General features: G+C 50.3%; 1 protein-coding gene and 1 long non-coding RNA gene across 2 annotated transcripts; one reads left to right on the forward strand and one right to left on the reverse strand.

Moving 5' to 3' along the window:
* Positions 1-1,564: 1,564 nt before the first annotated feature.
* On the reverse strand, positions 1,565-9,056 carry LOC136326227 (uncharacterized). Its single transcript, XR_010729415.1, has 3 exons — positions 8,852-9,056; positions 7,679-7,757; positions 1,565-1,675 (listed from the first exon to the last, which is right to left on the reverse strand). It is a non-coding gene; the product is annotated as an uncharacterized lncRNA (long non-coding RNA).
* Positions 9,057-9,984: 928 nt separating this feature from the next.
* MEX3A (mex-3 RNA binding family member A) lies at positions 9,985-19,105 on the forward strand. The gene is made up of 2 exons (XM_066261852.1): positions 9,985-10,499; positions 14,027-19,105. The coding sequence occupies exons 1-2, from the start codon at positions 10,046-10,048 to the stop codon at positions 15,127-15,129; spliced, it is 1,557 nt and encodes a 518-aa protein (XP_066117949.1). The 5' UTR covers positions 9,985-10,045; the 3' UTR covers positions 15,130-19,105.
* Positions 19,106-19,749: the final 644 nt, after the last annotated feature.

A 19,749-nucleotide genomic window follows, 5' to 3' on the forward strand; every position in this document is an offset into this window, starting at 1 on the left:
AGCCAGGAAAATGGAAGCACCTGCTTTCCCCATGGGAGCCAATGAGACAAAACACGAAGAAAATTGGGACAGAGGAAGGGGAACGTGGCACTAGAGAGGGGCAGAAGCCAAGGGTATGCAGTGAAATCTCAGACATCTCTCACAGCAATGTTTTTGTCAATATATCTCCTCGAACAAGTGAAGCAAAGGAAAAGATAAACAAATGGGACTACATCAAACTAAAAAGCTTTTGCACAGCAAAAGAAACCATCAACAAAATGAAGAGGAAATCTACTGAATAGGAGAACATATGTGAAAGGAACTTATACAGCTCAACACCAGGAAGACAAGAAATCCAATTAAAAAATGGGCAAAGGACCTGAACAGACACTTCTCCAGAGAGGACATACAGATGGCCAATATACAAAAAAAAAAAAAAAAAAAAAAGTTCAATGTCACTAATCATCAGAGAGATGCAAATTAAAACCACAATGAGATATCACCTCTCACCTGTCAGAATGGCTTTCATTGATAAATCCATAAACATCAAGTGATGGAGAGGATATGGAGAAAAGGGAACCTTTGTGCACTGTTAGAATGCGGACTGGTGCAGCCACTGTGGAAAACAGTATGGAGTTTTCTCAAAAAATTAAAAATGAAACTGCCTTTTGGCCCTGGCCAATTGGCTCAATGGTAGAGTGTCAGCCCACCATGTGGAAGTCCCAGGTTCAGTTCGTTTCCTGGTCAGGACACATAGGAGAGGTGACCATCTGCTTCTCCATCCCTCCCCCTCCCCCCCCCCCAGTTATGGTTCATTCAAGCAAGTTGGCCCTGGGGGCTGGGGATGGCACCATGGCCTTGCCCCTGGCACTATAAAAGCTCAGTTGCTGAACAACAGAGGAATGGCCCTAGAGGCAGAGCACTACCCCCTAGTGAGCTTGCCGGGTGGATCTCTGTCAGGATGCATGCCGGAATCTGTCTCTCTACCTCCCTACCTCTCATTTAATAATTTTTTAAAACGAAAAGAAACTGCCTTTTAATCCAGCAATCCCTCTTCTGGGAATCTATCCTAAGAATCCTGAAACATTAATTTAAAAGAATATATGTGGCCCTGGCTGGTTGGCTCAGTGTGGAGTGTCAGCCCGGTGTGTGGATGTCCCAGGTTCCATTCCCAGTCAGGGTACACAGGAGAAGTGACCATCTGCTTCTCCATCCCTCCTCCTTCTTTTCTTTTTCTCTCTCTATGTCTCCCACAGCCATGGCTCTAATGATTCGAGCGCATCAGCCCTGGGCACTGAGGATGGCTCTGAGGAGCCTCTACTTCAGGTGCTAAAATATTTTGGCTCCACGATTGTGAGCATGGCCCCAGATGGGCAGAGCATAGGCCCCAGATGGGTTGCAGTGGATCCCATGGTTGGTGTGCATGCAGAAGTCTATCTCTCTAACTCCCCTCCTCTCACTTGGAAAAGAAGGGAAAAAAAATAAGAAAGAATATATGCCTCCCAATGTTCGCTGCAGTATCATTTTCAATTGCCAAGATCTTTAAACAGCCCAAGTAGCCATCAGTAGATGAGTGGATAAAAAAGCTGTGGTACATTTACACAATGGAATACTACATGACAATAAAAAAGAAGATAATCTTACCTTTTGTGATGGCATGGATGGACTTGGAGATTATCATGCTAAGTGAAATAAGCTAGTCAGAAAAAGACAAGAACCATATGACATCACTTATATGTGGAATCTAATGAACAAATTAAACTGACAAACAAAATAGAAACAGACATGGATATGTGAACAGACTGACAGCTGTCAGTGGAGAGGGGGTTAGAGCAGTGGTCTCCAACCCCTGGGCCGCGGACCAGTACTGGTCCGTGGGCCATTTGGTACCGGTCTGCAGAGAAAGAGTAAATAACTTACATTATTTTCATTTTATTTATATTTAAGTCTGAACGATGTTTTATTTTTAAAAAATGACCAGATTCCCTCTGTTACATCCGTCTAAGACTCACTCTTGACACTTGTCTCGTAAGTTCGACAATTATATTTAAAAATACCACAGCAGCCCTGGCCGGTTGGCTCAGTGGTAGAGCGTCGGCCTGGCGTGCGGGGGACCCGGGTTCGATTCCCGGCCAGGGCACATAGGAGAAGCGCCCATTTGCTTCTCCACCCCCACCCCCTCCTTCCTCTCTGTCTCTCTCTTCCCCTCCCACAGCCAAGGCTCCATTGGAGCAAAGGTGGCCCGGGCGCTGGGGATGGCTCCTTGGCCTCTGCCCCAGACGCTAGAGTGGCTCTGGTCGCAGCAGAGCGACGCCCCAGAGGGGCAGAGCATCGCCCCTGGTGGGCATGCCGGGTGGATCCCGGTCGAGCACATGCGGAAGTCTGTCTGACTGTCTCTCCCCGTTTCCAGCTTTGGAAAAATACAAAAAATAAATAAATAAATAAATAAATAAAAAAAAAATAATAATACCACAGTTTTTACACTGGTCGCATAATTTTATTTTGTGCATTTATCCATCCCACCCTAAAGGCCGGTCCATGAAAATATTTTCTGACATTAAACCGGTCTGTGGCCCAAAAAAAGTTGGGGATCACTGGGTTAGAGGACTAGATGACTAAAGGTGAGGGGATTAAACAAAACAAAACAAACAAACAAAATATATAACACATAGGCACAGACAACAGTGTGGTGGCAGCCAGAGGAAAGGAGGGTGTGGGGGAGGTGGAGGTGGGAAAAAGCGGGGACAATGGGGACTAAAGAGACTCTGCATGGGGCAATGGGTGCATGATGCAGTGTGCAGATGATGCTTCATTGAATTGCATACCTGAAACCTGTACCCCAATAAGATCAATGAAAAAAAAGAAGCCAAGGGTACAAAATTATAGTGATAAGAGCCAACACAGTGCCAAGCACTGTGCTTTATATATGTCTAGTTAAATCTCAGAACATGACCATCCTTTCTAAATCCACCACTTCATACCTTTCTACCCCTGTATCCTGCTTTTCTTTCTTTTTTCCTTCCTTCCTTCCTCCCTTCCTCTCTCCCTCCCTCTTCTCCTCTCCCCTCCCTCCCTCCCTCCCTCCCTCCCTCCCTTCCTTCCTCTCTCTCTTTTTCTTTTCCTTCCTTCCTTCCTTCCTTCCTTCCTTCCTTCCTTCCTTCCTTCTTTCTTTCTTTTTAGCAGAAGGGTGGGACAGACAGAGACAGAGAGGCTGGGAGAGAGAAAAGAAGCATCAATTTTTCATTGTGGCATTTTAGTTGTTCATTGATTGCTTTCTCATATGCACCTTGACTGGGGGGCTCTAGCAGAGCCAGTGACCCTTGCTGAAACCAGCAACTTCGGACTCAAGCCAGCAACCTTGGGCTTCAAGCCAGCAACCATGGGGTCATGTCTATGATCTCACGCTCAAGCCAACGACCCCCCGCTCAACCCAGCAACCCCATGTTCAAGCTGGTGAGCCTGTGCTCAAGCTCGCGACCTCAGGGTCTCGAACCTGGGTCCTTGGCATCCCAGTCCAACACTCTATCCACTGCACCACTGCCTGGTCAGACTCCTGTTCTTATTTTTCTTAACAGCAATGATCACTTCCAGAAATTACATGTCCTACTTCTTTACTATCTATCTCCCATCTCCTGCAGACTATCGATTCTGGGAGAGTAAAGACTTTGTCTGTCTTGCTCAGTGGTGTTATCTCCAGTGCTTAGAACAGTGCCTGATGCAGTAAGTGATCAATACATATTTATTTTAATTGCTTATTAGGTAGGTATTATTATCATTCCCCTCAGACCCAGGTCAGTTAGACTCAGTGCTTGTTTCCTTAGCCTGTCCCCTAAACAGTGTCTCCCCTGGAAACAAAGCCAGTCAGTCTTAAGCAGTTGGAGGGCACTAACGATAATCTGGGGAGTGGCTCAGACCATGGGGACATCCAGATCTCAGCCATCTGGTTTGTGGTCCTGAGTTGGAATAGACTGGTAGTCTCTTGTTGTCTCCCATGTGTTGGATGCCCTGCTAGAAGAGGGGAAGGTGGGAGCTTGAAATGACACCTGAGGATGAAAGGCTGGGCATGGAGACCTACCTGATCAGGAAAGAAACTGTGGTCCCTCATATAGGAGCCCAGACTGGAGCCACCTCCAGTAGTTGGTCTGCAATGCCACCTCGTGGCCAAGGTTCAAAGGTGCTTTTCCTCCAACTGTCCTCTGCCCCTCAGGCTCCAGGCAAGCTGGCTACCTGCCCAACCAAGCAAGTTTCCCTAGAAACCTCGGACACCAACCTCTAGTCATCCCTCCAATCCTTTCCCTTTGAATAAAGTTCATTCATCCTCAGGGACTCCAGATCTACTTCACCCAGCAAGCCTCTCCAAACCACTCCAGCTTTAGTGATCACTCTCTTCTCAGCCTCCAGAAACTCACTAGGTGTCACTGTTTACCTCTGGAGTCCTAGGCTCTAGGGTCAGACAGATCTGGCTTTGAACACTGGAGTGTCCACTTACCAGCTGTGTGACCTGAGCAAGTTACTTAATCTTTTGAGCTGTAAGTCTCTGATGTTAAGCAGAGATGGCAATGCCAGCCTCACAGAGTTGTGAAGAGGATCAAATGAAATCAAGTCTGTAAAGCCCAAGAGAGCCTGCCAATAAACAGGCATTCAGGAAGTGGTAAGTCCCTTCCCATTCTTCTCTCTGACTTTCTCTCTCTTTTCCTGAAAAAGTAAGCAATATGGAACAAAAGGCACAAGAGAGTCAGGGGACATAGTTCTCTGGGCTTCACTCTCTGTAAAACAAGACCATTAGATAATTGATGAACCCATTCATTCATTCATTCATTCATTCATTCAACTTCAATTCCACCTATAACATTCTATACTTAATTCATCTGTGCAGATTGTGCCATATCTCTTGCTTTAGTATCCCCTGTTAGTATCTAGCACAGTGCCCGGCCCAGAAAGGCTCCACAACAACCTACCAACATGATGTTTATTGCCTCCCCCTCCCTGCCCCAAGAGAGCACCCAGCCCAGGCTGGAACTCCTCCCCCTCCCCCACCTCAGCCCGAAACCAGAGCTGGCGCCACTGGGTGAGGAATCTGGGGACCAACTGTCACAGCTCCAGTATCACCTGCCTCCCGGATGCCTGGGTCTAGCTCTGGGTCCCAGAGGGGCTCTGTTAGCCAGCTGTCCTGGGGGACCCCAGCTCTGCCCCAACCCCTGAGCTGATCTCCCTGGAGAAATCAGAGAGTGCAGAAGACCTGGTAAGGGGAGTGTTGGAGTGGTGGTCCCAGAGGAGGAGCAGAGGTGTTTGTCCAAGTCCAAACCTTAGGCTGGGCTTCAAAGTCCTTGGAGATCAGGTCCATAACAACAGAAGGGCCCAAAGTGATCTCATCTCTCTTCCAATCTATAGCCCTCAAAGTCCCACAGACTGTTTTGCCCTCACATTTACTCCTATTTGTACATGTTAACTGGGTCATGTAGACTTGTTTCTGTGTCCTGCTGAGGGCAGAGATCAAGTTTGATGTTTCTTTTGTGTGTACTTAAGAATTTTCCCAAATACATTCTCATTGATTGAAATCAATGAGTTGAACGTGTATTCCGACAACAGAGAGAAAACTGGCTGCACTCTCAGCAGGAAGGATGGTGTTCAGATAGCAAGGTGTACTTCCCATAAGGGAGGGGTATTTAAAAAAATAGAAGCCCCATAAAGCATAGGAGAAGAGGGCCACCTGACTAGGACAGATGGAGAAGGCATCCTGAGCGGAATAGGGAGATGGTGAGATAACCTCTAGAAGGGCCAGCCAGACAGATAAGGCAGCCTTGGTGGGTGTCTCCCTCCCTCCCTAGGGGCTCTAAGAATAGGGCAGGGAGGGGCAGGTGTTAGGTGTGTGCCCCTTCCTTTGGGAATTCATGTGTAGACAGTGATAACAGGTGCCCAGGTTTATTCAGAAAAGAAATCCACACACAGATCCACAAGCAGAAAAACAGTCTGGATTGCCCACCCAACTCCTGTCCTCCAGCTTCCACATGAACCCTAGGCCACTCACTCTCAATTGGGTCACCTTTCCTGCCCTGCAGCCAGGCCTGTCTACACACACACACACACACACACACACTTGCACATGAACACACACTGCACATACAACCAACTCAACAACTCCACAGGGCCCTTTGTTCCTCAGGCTTGAGGCCAGGAGCTTGGGGTGTGTGTGTGTGTGTGTGTGTGTGTGAGTGTGTGTGTGTGTGTGTGTGTGTTAGATAGTTTGCCTGCATTCCAGTGCTTAACAGGAATTATTTTTGGAATTATATGCTCTTTGTTTGGGATGATCTTATTTCTAGATCTACAACTGACTTCAAGTGACTTACAGTGGGTTAGGATCTCCTCCAGTGCCTGGCACATTCTAAGAGTTTGATAGGAAGTAGTTAGCTGAATAAATTAATTAAAATTATTTAATGAAGACCACAGTCTAGCCAAAGTCAACTGCAAGGGTAGAACAACCAGGGCCAGGAAACTAACATTGACTGAACACCTAAGAGGAACCAGGCACTGTGCTAAACTTGGCTTATTATTTTCATTTTAGTAATAAGAAAATTGAAGTTCAGCAGCAAATAAATGGCCAAGGGGCAGAACTAACAGGCAGCAGTTTGGCTCCAGAGGCCTGCTCCTTCCTCTTACACCATGAAGCTTCAAATCTATAGTTATACTCAAGTCGTCCCTACTGAGCTTCCGGTCTGGGCAGGACCATGTGCTGGCTGGGCACTGTTGGTGGGGGGTGAGGGTGAGGGATGGTAACAAAGATGAGAACCACAGTCATGTTCTCCTAGGTACTGACAGGGAGAGCTATGCCCCCTACACAACTTTCTGTTCATAAGGCAGAGTGAGGGGTGGGCTAGGATGGGCAAAGCCATCTATTTCCAAGGAAAATTAAGTAAGGCCTTGGGCCCTTTTGTTATAATTCTAGATTGGGCAGGCAGGAGGAGGGAGGAAAAGGAGGGCCAACACAAGTGTCAGTGGAGGAGGGGAGTCCCCTGAACAAAGCAGGCCACTAGCCTCTGGGAGCAAGAGAAGGACTAATCAAAACCCCACCCTAGAACTTGGCTTCTCAAGGTGCCCACCCTCGGGCTTCTTGGCTGTATTGTCAATCTGGTGGTCCTCAGTGTGGATAGACATGCCTCACACAATCTGCAGGCCCATGTTCCTGAGTGTACACCCATGCCTCAGACCTAAATGCACTCATACATGTCCTGCCCTCCAGGGGCCGGGTCCATAGTTGCCTCTCCCACCTTGGATATCTGTCTGGAGCCTCTGCAGGACACCTGAGGGTGAATGTATGGAGCATTAACTAACCCAGGGGGCTGACTGGTTCTATTGGACCAAGGAGGTGGGTCCAACAGGGACCACTGCCTTCCCGGCCCCACCCCTTTGTCTACCCTTTCCCATCCAGCAGCTGTCTCCCTCCTCACTCATACACACAAGTTTCTGTCCTCTGTTTTCCTTCCTGGCCAAATCCCCAAGGCTTCTTTGGTCATTAACCTCCTGCTTTAATTAGCTTAGTGGGGAGGAAAGTGGAAGCAGAGCCAATTCAGTGGTGGGTATCAAGGGGGAAATCTCATTTGGGTGGGGACAGGAGGGGTCAGACCAGCTGGTGACAAAAATGCCTGGCACACAGTAAGTCCTATGCACTGTTTGCTATTCTATTAATGTGAAAAACAGTCACCTGGTCCACAGAGCAGGAACCTTCCTGCCAATGAAAGCCGCATGGTCCCCAGTACCACAGCTCCCCCAAATCCAGGATCCTAGAGCAGAAAGAGAGGGGATAAGAGTAGAGAATAGCCCACTACCACAGGGCCTTGTCTCTGCATTTCTTCCTCTCCCACTCTTGCTTAGAGGCCGTAGCACCCAATCCCACAATAAGATTGTTGTTAATCTTATGTTAAGTCCCCGGTCCAGGGGGCACTCCTCCTCAAATGCAGGGTTTTCCAGGGGTCCCTCTGTTATTTCTCCCCTTCCCTAAATCTTTTGCCTAACAAAGGAGCAAGAGTGCTGCAGAGTTCCAATCCCTAACCTCTCCTGAGATTCTCCACTGGCTCCCAACCTCCACTGGTGTACAAATTCACTCTTTCCAAGAATCAATTTAGAGAACTGGGCTTGGCAGATCAGCCCCCCCTCATGTCCTCACCATGCCAGGTCTATGAAGTCATCTGATCTGTCCCTCTGCCTAAAAACAGGACTTTACCTCACAAACTAGTTTGGAGTTTTTGGTTTTCAAGGCACTCCAGAAAAGGACATCTTACTGCTGTAGCTCACCCACCCATTCTTATAAAACTCTTTGGGGAAGTTCTAATTAAAGTCTGACCTCAAGCCTTCATGCTGCAGCACTATCCTTTCTCGGGAACAACCCAAGCACAAATAGGTGACAAAAGAAATGCTGAAGAGGGTAGGGGAGAAGAAAAGATTGCGTTATACTTCAACTTCCACAAACTCTAAAAGTACCCAGGTAAAAACTTATTTTTACTTTCACCAAATTTCCAGAGTCAAAGTAACTGAATTAATGGGTTTTCAATGGAGGAGAGGTGGGTGAGTGGAATGATGGTAGAGGATATGGAACAGATCGTCTCCAAGCTGTATGCGTAGCCCAGACCTGAAGGAAGTCTGGGTCCCCAGTCGATTGCATCTCTGTTTCCCTTCTGTGGCACCCAAAGCTCATGGCCCTCACCAGAAACTATTCAGTCACATCATGCTTTTAGATTAGACCCCTGCCTCCCCACTCTGCCCCGCGCATCTCTTCTCCTCCCCACCCCCTCACTCCACATCCCTGCAGGCTCCCCTCCAATGACCAGACAATAAGTTCTATGCACTGTTTGCTATTCTATTAATGTGAAAAACTCACCTCCCAGTCGGTGTCTCTCAGATCTCCGTAACTGGGGGGCGGTTGGGGATACGGGGTGATGGCATGCTGCTTGGGTATGAGGGACCCCATCTTTTGTCTGGGAGTCCCACACTCCAGCCCGGCATCCCATCCTGGCCCCCACTGCGCGTAGAGCCGGGTTCTCCCCGCATCCCGGCTGCGGGCTTTGTCTGCTCTGCGGAGAACCTCTCCCCGCGGCCCAGAGCCGGATCGACTCTGGAAGAACGGGAGGGGGAGCGGAGAGGGAGAGCGGCAGGGAGGAGTAGAGAGGAGGAGGAGAGGGCGGGGGGGGGGGGGGAGAAAGAGAGAGAGAGGGAGCCGCAGTGACCCAGCCGGGACCGCTCCCCGCCTTCACGTCCCTCCTTATTACCATAAGAAAGAGGGACCTGAGACCCGCCGCGACCGCGTGGGAGCCAGTCTTGGGAAGAGGGGGCGGCGCTCCATTAGCCTTTTTTCAAACGTTCCGTTTCTGTATACTGCCTCCTCTTCCTTTGCCCCGAAAAATTAGGGACCTCGACTTTCATCCCACCCCCAGCTTTGCCTCTGAGCCGCGGGTAAAGACCGAAGAAAAATCCCGATCCTCCCGGGGTCAAAGAATTTGTCCCCGCGCCCCCAAGGGCGGGAAACTACAACTCCCGGCATGCCCCGGGCGCCCCCGGCGCGCCCCCCTCCCGTCAGTTCCATGCTGCTCCATCCAGTTCATTTAAAACAAAAGAGTTTGAGCGCTGGAAGGGGTTGGGCTCTATTGGGGGCCACTGAGCTCTACTCTTGGACTGGGGCTTGGTGCAGGAGCCTAAGGGGGGCGTCTGGACCGCGGAGTCTAGAGACTCCCGGTCCGAGGAGGGAGGGGTGGGGGCAGAGATCCCGCAGCCCCCCGCCCCTCATTATCCCCGGAGAGGAGAGAAGAGCTGCTTTCTTGGTTTTGTTTCTCTTTTTCCCCACCCCCACCCCGGGGGCTGGGGCAAGGGGAGTCGGGTTACAGGGTGTTTGGGGAGGGGGGCTTAGGGGGAGGGTCTATCTTTCTATCTCGCCGTCTTTCCCCCTCCCCAGTTCTTTGTTCCCCCCTCCCCACACACCCCCTCCTCTCCTCTCCCCTCCCCTCCTCTCTCCTTTTTTCCCTTCCACCACCTCTCTCTCTCTCTCTCCCTCTCTCTCTCCCCCAGCTTTTGTTTCGCCATGCCTAGTCTAGTGGTATCTGGAATAATGGAAAGAAATGGGGGCTTTGGAGAACTAGGATGTTTCGGGGGAAGCGCTAAGGACCGAGGGCTGCTGGAAGACGAGCGCGCCCTTCAGCTGGCTCTCGATCAACTCTGCCTCCTGGGTTTGGGGGAGCCCCCCGCCCCCACGGCGGGCGAGGACGGGGGAGGTGGGGGGGGCGGTGCCCCTGCGCAGCCGTCCGCTCCCCCGCAGCCGGCCCAGCCGCCGCCAACCGCGGCTCCCCCGGCCGCCCCGACGGCGGCCCCCGCGGCGCAGACGCCTCAGCCCCCCACCGCCCCCAAAGGGGCCAGCGACGCCAAGCTCTGCGCTCTCTACAAAGAGGCCGAGCTGCGCCTGAAGGGCAGCAGCAACACTACCGAGTGTGTACCCGTGCCCACCTCCGAGCACGTGGCCGAGATCGTGGGCAGGCAAGGTAAGCGGGTGCCCGGATCGCTGAGACTAGATGGGGGCACCCCATCCCTAGCGCGGAAAGTTCATTTTCTCTGTCGTCCACCTCTGGCTCTGTCCTTTCCCCACAAAGGGGGGCCCTCCTCCTCCCCTGATTTCCAAGTGCCACAAAGTTCCCTGCTACCCCCAGTCCGGACTGTTCTCCAGATCCTTCCTCCCCCGCGGCCCTTCCCTTACACAAAGAAATATCCTGTCTTAGAGAGAGGGAAAAGGGAGGGGGATCGGTTTCCCAGTCTAGAGAGGCTGTCCTGAGGGGGGTGTCCACTCTAAACCAGAAAAACTGGCAGAATGTGCAAAGAGTTACTTAGAAGCCCCTTCTCTGGTATCTTCTAGTGGATTGGGGAGGGGTTACCCCTGGGACCCCCAACTGCCTGGAATTACAGACTTTGGGGGAGACCTGGCCTGGGGAGCCAGTCTGAGTATCTGTCTCTTTGTTGGGCTGAGTGTTGGAATGGAAGGGGGTGTGGCTCATGGGAGGGTCCCAGCCTGGGGAGAGATGGGGAGGGGGGGGGCTCCTGGGAGAAGGGAAGCCTGTGGTTACCCACACACCAAAGTTGAAAGGTCTGTAGGGTTTTGGAAGAGGGTCCTCCAAGGAAGTGCCACATCCCGATGTGGACCACTCCTCCTCCCTCTCAGGCTTTTGTTCTGGGCTGGCCAAGGCCAGGGGCCAGAGGCCTGGACAGGGGTCTCTGGTAGTGAGAGAGTAAGACGGGGGTGGGGGGCATGTTGAGGGTGGTGAGAAACCTTCACCTGGAAATTTGGTGCAGGGTTTATGTCTGGGTGTGTTGGAGGGGAGGGATGATTAATCCAGTATAGTCTGTCTGATACCACACCCTCCTCTGCTCCAGCATCCCTGGGAGAGTGGGGGTGGGAGTGTTGGTGAATATCCAGATTGAGCAGACGGGATATTGGGGACCCTTTCCTCTCCTGGTTTCCCAAAGGGGAGTTGGGGGGTGGGATTTGGAAATTGCAAGGGGGCTGGGCTGGGGAGGTGGGGGTGGGGAAGGAGCAGGGGAGGAGCTGTCCCACAGTAGGGAACAATAGAGGAGCTGCATTCCGGCTGGGGAGTGAAGGAGGAGGCCCGCGGTTGGCCCAGGAAGAGCGGACGCTAAACCAGGGGTCCCTACTTTTTATCCCACATCATCCCCCTTTAGTGTTGGGGGTTGGGGGGATTTTGCTGAGAGATTCAGAATGGAGGAGGGGAAGATGCCACTGGCCTGCACAGCCCTCATCCCCTCTCACCCCCACACTCCATCTCTTGAGATTTCTAGCTTAAAAAGTTGGGTTTACTCTTGCTAGAAACTAGGGACCCAGAGCCCTGGAATTGGAATGGGACATTACTATCTTTTCTTGGGTGTGGGGGTGGTCTTGGGAGGCTCTGGAATTTCACAGAGTCATTCTTTCCTCTTCTGCCTCCGCATCGAATGATGCTGTCTTTCATAAAAGTAGGGGGAATTTCTTTCTTTCCTCTTATTTCTTAAGTATATGGAAGTCCTCCCTCTTGTCTAACCTTCTTTCTCCTGCTCCTATACTTGACCTCTAGGAAGGTGAAGCCCAGTGGCTCTTCCTTTCAAGAGTTGTTCCTTCAGGCTTGCAAAACCTAGAGTCAAGTCCACTATCAGTTCTGTACCTCCAGACCATGAGCTTTTTTCCTTATTCTTATACCATAGCCTGTCCTCCTCACCCCATCCTCAACCCCCAGAGGTACTTAGCTCTCACTTAAGTTTATGGACCCAAAAGTTAGAGCCAGAACCCAGGTGCCTATCAAACACCATAGGGATGTCTCTGTTCCTCCTCACTCCATGCCTCACAAATGGAATAATCAATTTACTGGCATTAAAGCAGCAAGAATGTGAGTCTGACAACAGGTAGTACTCTCAACTGCCAAGAGGTCTAAAGACAAAAAGAGAGGGCCAAATTCCCCCTTCTAAGGTCTCTTGAAGGTGAGAAGAGCTGCCCACAACACATTCTATCCTCTCATGTGCCAATCTGCTGGAGTTGGAGAAGAAGCCATATGGAGTGGAGGAAGGAGATAAAATAAAATAAAATTAATAATAATAATAAACAGCTCACCTCAGGTCTGTGGTTGGAGATTTGGGGCAGAGTCAGAAAACTAGAACTACTAGTGTTGGGTTTTTTGGGGGGGATAGGTAGTGTGGTGGGGAGTGAGAAAGGGCATAGTGTGAGTGTGTCCATATGTGGATAGGGTAAAAGTTGTGGGCATGTATAGGAATGTGCTGTTTGTGTGCTGGGATGACAGGGTTGGAGGAGTGGGGTGGAGGAAAGGTTGGGACAGGGAACCCATGTGAGTTTGCGGGGTGTATGAAAGTGCCCCACAAGTATTATTTAGGGAAAGGCGCATAGTATATCATGGCTCTCAGGTCCCAGTGTGTGCAGACTCACGCACATGTGACATATGTGCTTCAGGAAAGGATGTGAGCCTCTGTGAAACTCAGGGCAGAGAGAGGGAATGTGGGAGAGGAGAGAGAAGCTTGTCTCGTCAGCCATTGAGGTTTAACTGCCTTTAGAGATGGTGTTGCCATCCTATCCTTCCTTCTTTTTTCTCTTTTCCCTTCTCCCTCTTTGTCTCTTTGTCTTAGCTTTCTTCTTTCTCTTCCCTGCCTTTCTCCTCAACCTCCCAGCTTTAACGCACTCCTACTTCAAAGTGGGAGTAGGGGTCTAGAATACCTTTTCCCTCACCCTACTCAGCCCCTAGCCCATCACAGTTCTGCTCCCAAGAGACAGAGTGACAGGCATGTGTCCATGGGGTTCAGTGCTGTCCCTCAAAGGTCATTATATTTATCTTCATACTCCTCTTTTCCTCCTTGAAACTGATTCTCAGGTCCTTCCCAGTCTCCCACACTCCACTAGTTGCTGCAAACTTGTTAAGAATTGGAGACACAGAGACACTAATGGGTGGAAGGTATGGGGGAGGGGATCATAGAACAGATGGGGATCAGTGGTCCCTGAGTAGGTTGGAGGACACTTTTAATTAATGGAAGTCAAGTGAGGAGTAGATTATGGGGCTACTGAATGCACTGGGGTTCTGTGCAAAGATCAGAGTGAGTGACAGATTTTTGGGGAGGGATGTGATGGAGTGATTTGAAAGTTTGTGAGTAGCCAGGAGTCAGTAGAGAAATTGAGGGAATAGCACATGGTTGGGGAAGAATTCGTATGTAGATTTGAGGTTAGCAGCTTCTGTGGGAGGGTCAGTGATTAATTTAGGGTTTCAACTAGTAAATGAATTTGGAGGGTCCTGAATGGAATTTAATGGAAAGTTCTTACATTTTAAAAAATGTGGTTGACAGAGACATTGGGCAGATCTGAGATGAGTGGATTGTTCCAGTCAGGGTGGTTTAGGGAGTGGGGTTCAAAGCGTCAATTGAGAGGTTCCTGGGGGTGAGGTATTTGAATAAGGATTGGAGCTTATTGGTTCATGCACAAACCTTGTCCGTTGAGTTTCTTTCTTCTCTCTTTACGTATCTATCCCAGGCTGCAAGATTAAGGCTCTGAGGGCCAAGACCAACACCTACATCAAGACTCCAGTGAGGGGAGAAGAGCCAGTGTTCATGGTGACTGGGCGGCGGGAGGACGTGGCCACAGCCCGAAGGGAAATCATCTCAGCAGCCGAACACTTCTCCATGATCCGAGCATCACGCAACAAGTCGGGTGCCGCCTTTGGCGTGGCGTCTGCCCTGCCTGGCCAGGTGACTATTCGCGTGCGGGTGCCCTACCGAGTGGTGGGGCTGGTGGTGGGCCCTAAGGGGGCAACCATCAAGCGTATCCAGCAGCAGACCAACACGTATATTATCACGCCAAGCCGTGACCGTGACCCGGTGTTCGAGATTACGGGTGCCCCAGGCAACGTGGAGCGTGCACGGGAGGAGATAGAGACGCACATCGCAGTGCGCACCGGCAAGATCCTTGAGTACAACAATGAAAATGACTTCCTGGCAGGGAGCCCCGATGCCGCACTGGACAGCCGCTATTCTGAGGCTTGGCGGGTGCACCCTCCCACCTGCAAGCCCCTTTCTACCTTCCGGCAGAACAGTCTGGGCTGCATTGGCGAGTGTGCAGTGGACTCTGGCTTTGAGACCCCACGCCTGGGTGAGCAGGGTGGGGACTTTGGCTATGGCGGGTACCTGTTTCCTGGCTATGGTGTGGGCAAGCAGGATGTGTACTATGGGGTGGCAGAGACCAGCCCCCCACTCTGGGCAGGCCAGGAGAATGCCACGCCCACCTCAGTGCTCTTCTCTTCTGCCTCCTCCTCCTCCTCCTCTTCCGCCAAAACACGAGCTGGGCCCCCTGGAGTGCACCGCTCTCTTGCCACCTCCTCGGAGCTGGCAGGACTCCCAAGACGCCCACCTGGAGAGCCTCTTCAGGGCTTCTCCAAACTTGGGGGGGGAGGCCTGCGGAGCCCTGGTGGTGGGCGGGATTGCATGGTGTGCTTCGAGAGTGAGGTGACTGCCGCCCTGGTGCCCTGCGGACACAACCTGTTCTGCATGGAGTGTGCAGTGCGCATCTGCGAGAGGACAGACCCTGAGTGTCCTGTCTGCCACATCACAGCCACGCAAGCCATCAGAATATTCTCCTAAACCTCCTGGGGCTGCTCCCCAGGAACCTGCTCCTGGAGCTGTTTTCCACCAGAGCCTTTTGGAAATCAGTAATTGGAGGGGCAAGGTGCTTAGAGATACTCACTGGCTGGGGAGAGGGGAAGGGAGGTGATGGTGGCTGGAGGGTGGGCCATTTTCAGACCCTCTGGTCACCCTATCCTTGAAAGGTTGGGAGGGGGCCAGAGCAGAAATTTTACTAGAGTTACAACTCTGATACCTCAACACACCCTTCAATCTGGAAGCAGCTAAGAGAAACTTTTGTTTTGCTAGAAGTGGCAGCTAAGGCATCCTGACCCCCTTTGTCCACCTCCCCGTGTGTGTCACACTATCCCTTCCTCTATGGAGGGGAGGAGAAGGGAGAGGGAGAATTACCATCTGTATATAGAGGTTCTCTCTTTGATCCCCAAGTCCTCTGGTCCTGACCTCCAACCTCCTGACATGACCCTTTGGACCCTCCGCTGCCATATCCTGTCTGGGAATCTGTTTCTGGGTTTCCAACAGTGGGAGGGGCTTGGGGTCCTTTCAGAAGCCTGTATAGATTGTGTGTGTGTTGGGGGGAAAGCATGTCAATCAATTAAGGGCTCAGAGCTGTCTTACCACGAAGCTGGGCTAGAAGAATCTGGATGGGGCTCCCTCTGCCCCCTTTAGCTTTCCCCTCTACTCTCCTCCCATGTTTCCTCCCTTTGGACTCCCTTCTGCTCTTTCCCAAGCGCCCCTCTTTACTTCCTCTTGGTGGCTGTCACTCCCATCCTGTCTTGCTCTTTCTGTTTCTCCCCTTCTCTCCTCTCCTTCCTGCCCCTTCTAGCCCAGCTTTAGGGACACCATCCTCCTGGGGATAAGTAGTGGGGAGGATATTTTGGTGGTCCTCCCTAATTCCTCTTCTGGCATCTAGAGGCCCTCTTTCCCCACTCCTCCAAAGAAACACCTCAAATTCTTGATGGAATGTATCCCCGTTCTCAGTGAATATTTGAGGAGAGGACTAATACTGGGGTACATAAAGAGCCAACCCTTCACCTTTATTATCTTTGGGCATTACAATTAGAGAGCAGTTCTTGGGCTGGATTTGATGGCAGTGGGAGGAGCAAAGCTAAGTAGTGAGGTCTGCTGTTTCAAGGAGCAGTAGAGGCTGCTCCTGCCCTACAGCGCCCCATTCCCTGCACCCCTCGCTGGACCTGACACCAACCCTTATTAGAGAGCAAATTATGAAGCCTCTGTCCTACCCATTGTGTTTGTAGAGAGAGTCCAGGTATTCAGAGGGGTCAGTCCAGGGCTAAGCAGGACTGGGGAGCGGCTGTTTTGAGAATCATATTACAGGCCTCACACCCCCTTTGCTGCTTCCCTACTGCTCACTTGGGGCTGCCACCAGTCTCCCACCCTCCTGGTTCCGCTGGCCGGGCCAGGAGAGGATGGAGGATTGGAGACCCTGGGGGTTCCAGGAGATTCTTGTATATAATGGGGTGGGACTATTGTAAGTAATCTCTGAGCACTTAAGCTCTGGAGTCCCATTCCCGGATGGAGAGAGGGTACAGGGATGGGGGTACAGAGGGGGTTTCTCCCTCTCCCTCCTGTTGTGAATTAACTCACCTCTCCTTAACCTTCCCCTCCAGACCACCAGCCAGGGAGGGGAGAGGAAGGAGGTCACAGCCAGGAAAACTGGCCTGTGACAACTTCCCTCCTTCCCACCAATGTGAGCCATCCTAACATGTCTGTACAATAGAAACCAAACCAAATGGGCACCCTCGGTTGCTCGAGGGAGGTGGGGGGTAGATGAGATGTCTGTCTGTCGATCCTTCTCCCCCTCTCCACTCCTTACCCACAAAGGCAGAAGACTGTTACACTAGGAGGCTCAGAAAATTCATCCCACCCTTTACTAATTGAGCCAAACCTAGAACAAACGCAAAACACACATAGTGAGAGACAAAATAGAGGTGAGAAAGAGAGCGTGAGAGGGAGCGAGATAGGCGACCAACACAGAGAGAACAAAAATAGCAAAAAAAAAAATAAAAAAAGCAGTTCTTTATAATTTAATATTCTATTTTAATAAAGGCGTTTATTACCGTATAAATGTAGCAAAGAACCTGGGCTAATATGAAAAAAAAAAAGACTTTTTATTAGGTAATTTATTATATGAAAAGGATATTTTATTTTATGATAAAGTGATCCTTAAAAAAAAATAAAAAAACTTTAGAAGGTTTAGAATATATGTAGGGAAAGAAGAAGAAAATAAATTTGTATTCAGAGTTAAATCTTAAAAAAGTGTTTTTAATATATGTTGAGGTTTACGTTCCTTTTTCCCCCACTTTTTTTTGGGGAGGAATGTCACTTGCTTTTGGGGAGGGGGAAGCATCCTGGGATGGATAGTGGAGACAGGCTAAGGGGAACCTGGTCCCTCTGGGGCCCTGCAAGTGGATTGGATTTCATTCCATGGGCTCCCTTCTCCTCTCCTCCTCCCCCTTGGGGGAGCTGGCTGAGCCAAACAAAGAAAAGAATTAACAAGAAAGGAAGAAGCTGGAGGACTGAGGATCCTGGGGTGCCCCCCCTTCCCCTGCCCTGTCCCAGGGGCAAGTGAAGAGGAAAAGTCCAGAACAGGCCTAGCAGGCATAAGGGACCCTCAGAGAGGTGTGAGATTTAAGAGAAATAGTTTTTGTTTTTGTTTTTAACCAAAAATGAGAGAGAAGAAAAAAGAAACCGAGGGGTTTAAAAGAAAATACTACAAAATAATAATTATTAATAATAATTCAAATTTATTTCATATAATCCTAGAGAAAAAGAGAATTACTAGTTACTTAGTAGATGGTATTCAAGATAGTTTAAAGTTTAGTAGCATTGCGGGCCCCTGGGTCCAGTAGAATGTATAAAAAGGAAAATAGAGGAGGGAAGTGGCTGAGTCACCCATCTGCAGATATCAGGGTGGAGGCAGATTGCTAGTTAAGGTTGGGAGCTTCTAGTCTGCTGGGGTTGATTCTGAGAATCCTTGGATTTTTAATTTGTAGGACAAATTGATAAGGGGCTCAGTTCCTAGGGTCTTTGAAAGGATGGTCACTAATCATTTCCACCAGGTGGGGGCAGCAGAGGAGGGTGAGCACATTTGCCTGCACCCCTGCGCTCTGCATTACAGTACCTGGGGCCTGCCATCCTGGCCATTCCTCTGTCTGTTGGGCAGCCCTGACTCCAAAGTGATTATATCCATTCTTGGGGCTCTCAATTAGGCTCCCAGGCCTAACTGAGGAAGTTCTTGAAGTGTAACGTCAAGTGGTACAGATTGATTCAAGAGCCTGGTAGGTGATTCCACAAACATGCCCATGTGCACACTTCTCACCTCAGCTTCAGGGGATTGAGGGGGACCTTAGCTTTTGACAGCAGTGGAAGTAAGTCTCAGTTCTCATTTAAAGCTGTACTGTGCTTTACAGGTTTGCAAAGTGCTTTATTGTCTCATAGAAGTTAGAGTCCAAGAAGGACTTCCCACCCACTGGAGTGGAGAAATTGTCCTTGAAGGTCTTGGAAAAGGGGCTCCCAAGGGTATAGAGGCAGGGGGAGGGCAGCAGGGACTTTGGGTGACTCTGACCCTAACCCTTTGTTCCAGTCCACCTCCATCTGTAAGTGTTCAGGTAGGGGTCATCCACTGTGCTCTGGCCTGGGGCACATCGCCCTCCCCATCGAAAAGTGGGAAACTTGCTCTTTGCATGTGAGAAATTAAATTTTTAAGCACTTGCCTTCTATCAACCCCACCTTGCAATCAGGTCAGACGCCTTCCTCAGGCTATCCGAGAGGGTGTGTGGGCCCCCTTGGCTCTCCATTTGGCAAGAAGAGCCTGCTCCATTACACCAATGACTGTCATGTCCCTCCTGGCCCTAGACCCCAAACACATCTCCCTCTCCCCAATTTACTCTTCTCGCCCCACCTAGGGACAGATTACCCCCTGCTCTTTTTGTCCTAGAAATCCCCATAGTTTGGGAAGGTAGCGTCTGGGGTGGGGAGGGCTTCCCCTTCCCCACCCAAGGGTGCGGGTAGGGTAGGGTGGGTGGGTGGAGACAGCCCTGGGGCAGGGGGGATGGTCTCTCCACTGTAGAAAGTAGAGTAGGATTGTGGTCAGACTTGATTTGAGGCATCTAGTGAGGACACATACAAATCCACCAAGAAAAAATAGTTCAGAAACAAAACAAACCCATGAATAATCGAGTCAAAGTGATGTTGCACAAAATGCAGATAAACCAAGAATGGAGAAGGTTAATGTATTAAATGTGCTATTAAGAAGTTAATTTTATTAAAAGTATTATTACTTAAGACTCTGACTTCTTTCTTTGCATGTGGGTCCGAACCACCTCGGGGTGAGTGTGAGGGGCCCTGTGGGGATTGTAGCTGAGGGTTTTCTCTAGTGAAATTCTGGGTGCTCCGCTCACCTTTGGGAAGTAGATGTCTTCTGTCTGCTTTCTACAGCTCCTTACTTGAGTGTCCATGTGCCCAATCCCCTCTTTTATCCATTTTACCCTTGTATTCCTTGGGGGTGCAGTCACAACTCCTACTCTGCCCTGTAGAACAGAGGAAAAACATAGACCCTGCTTGGACAGCCAACTCCTGGGCTGATGGAGATGGGGCAGAGAG

This window comes from Saccopteryx bilineata, chromosome 2 (genome assembly GCF_036850765.1).
Source record: "Saccopteryx bilineata isolate mSacBil1 chromosome 2, mSacBil1_pri_phased_curated, whole genome shotgun sequence".
NCBI classification, from domain to species: Eukaryota; Metazoa; Chordata; class Mammalia; order Chiroptera; family Emballonuridae; genus Saccopteryx; species Saccopteryx bilineata.

What these genes read in the sequence shown, in the direction of transcription:
- MEX3A (XM_066261852.1), top strand. Translation starts at nt 10,046, where the DNA reads ATGCCTAGTCTAGTGGTATCTGGAATAATGGAAAGAAATGGGGGCTTT. An exon ending in CGAGATCGTGGGCAGGCAAG is followed by an intron (nt 10,500 to 14,026) that starts GTAAGCGGGTGC and finishes TATCTATCCCAG; the next exon opens with GCTGCAAGATTAAGGCTCTG.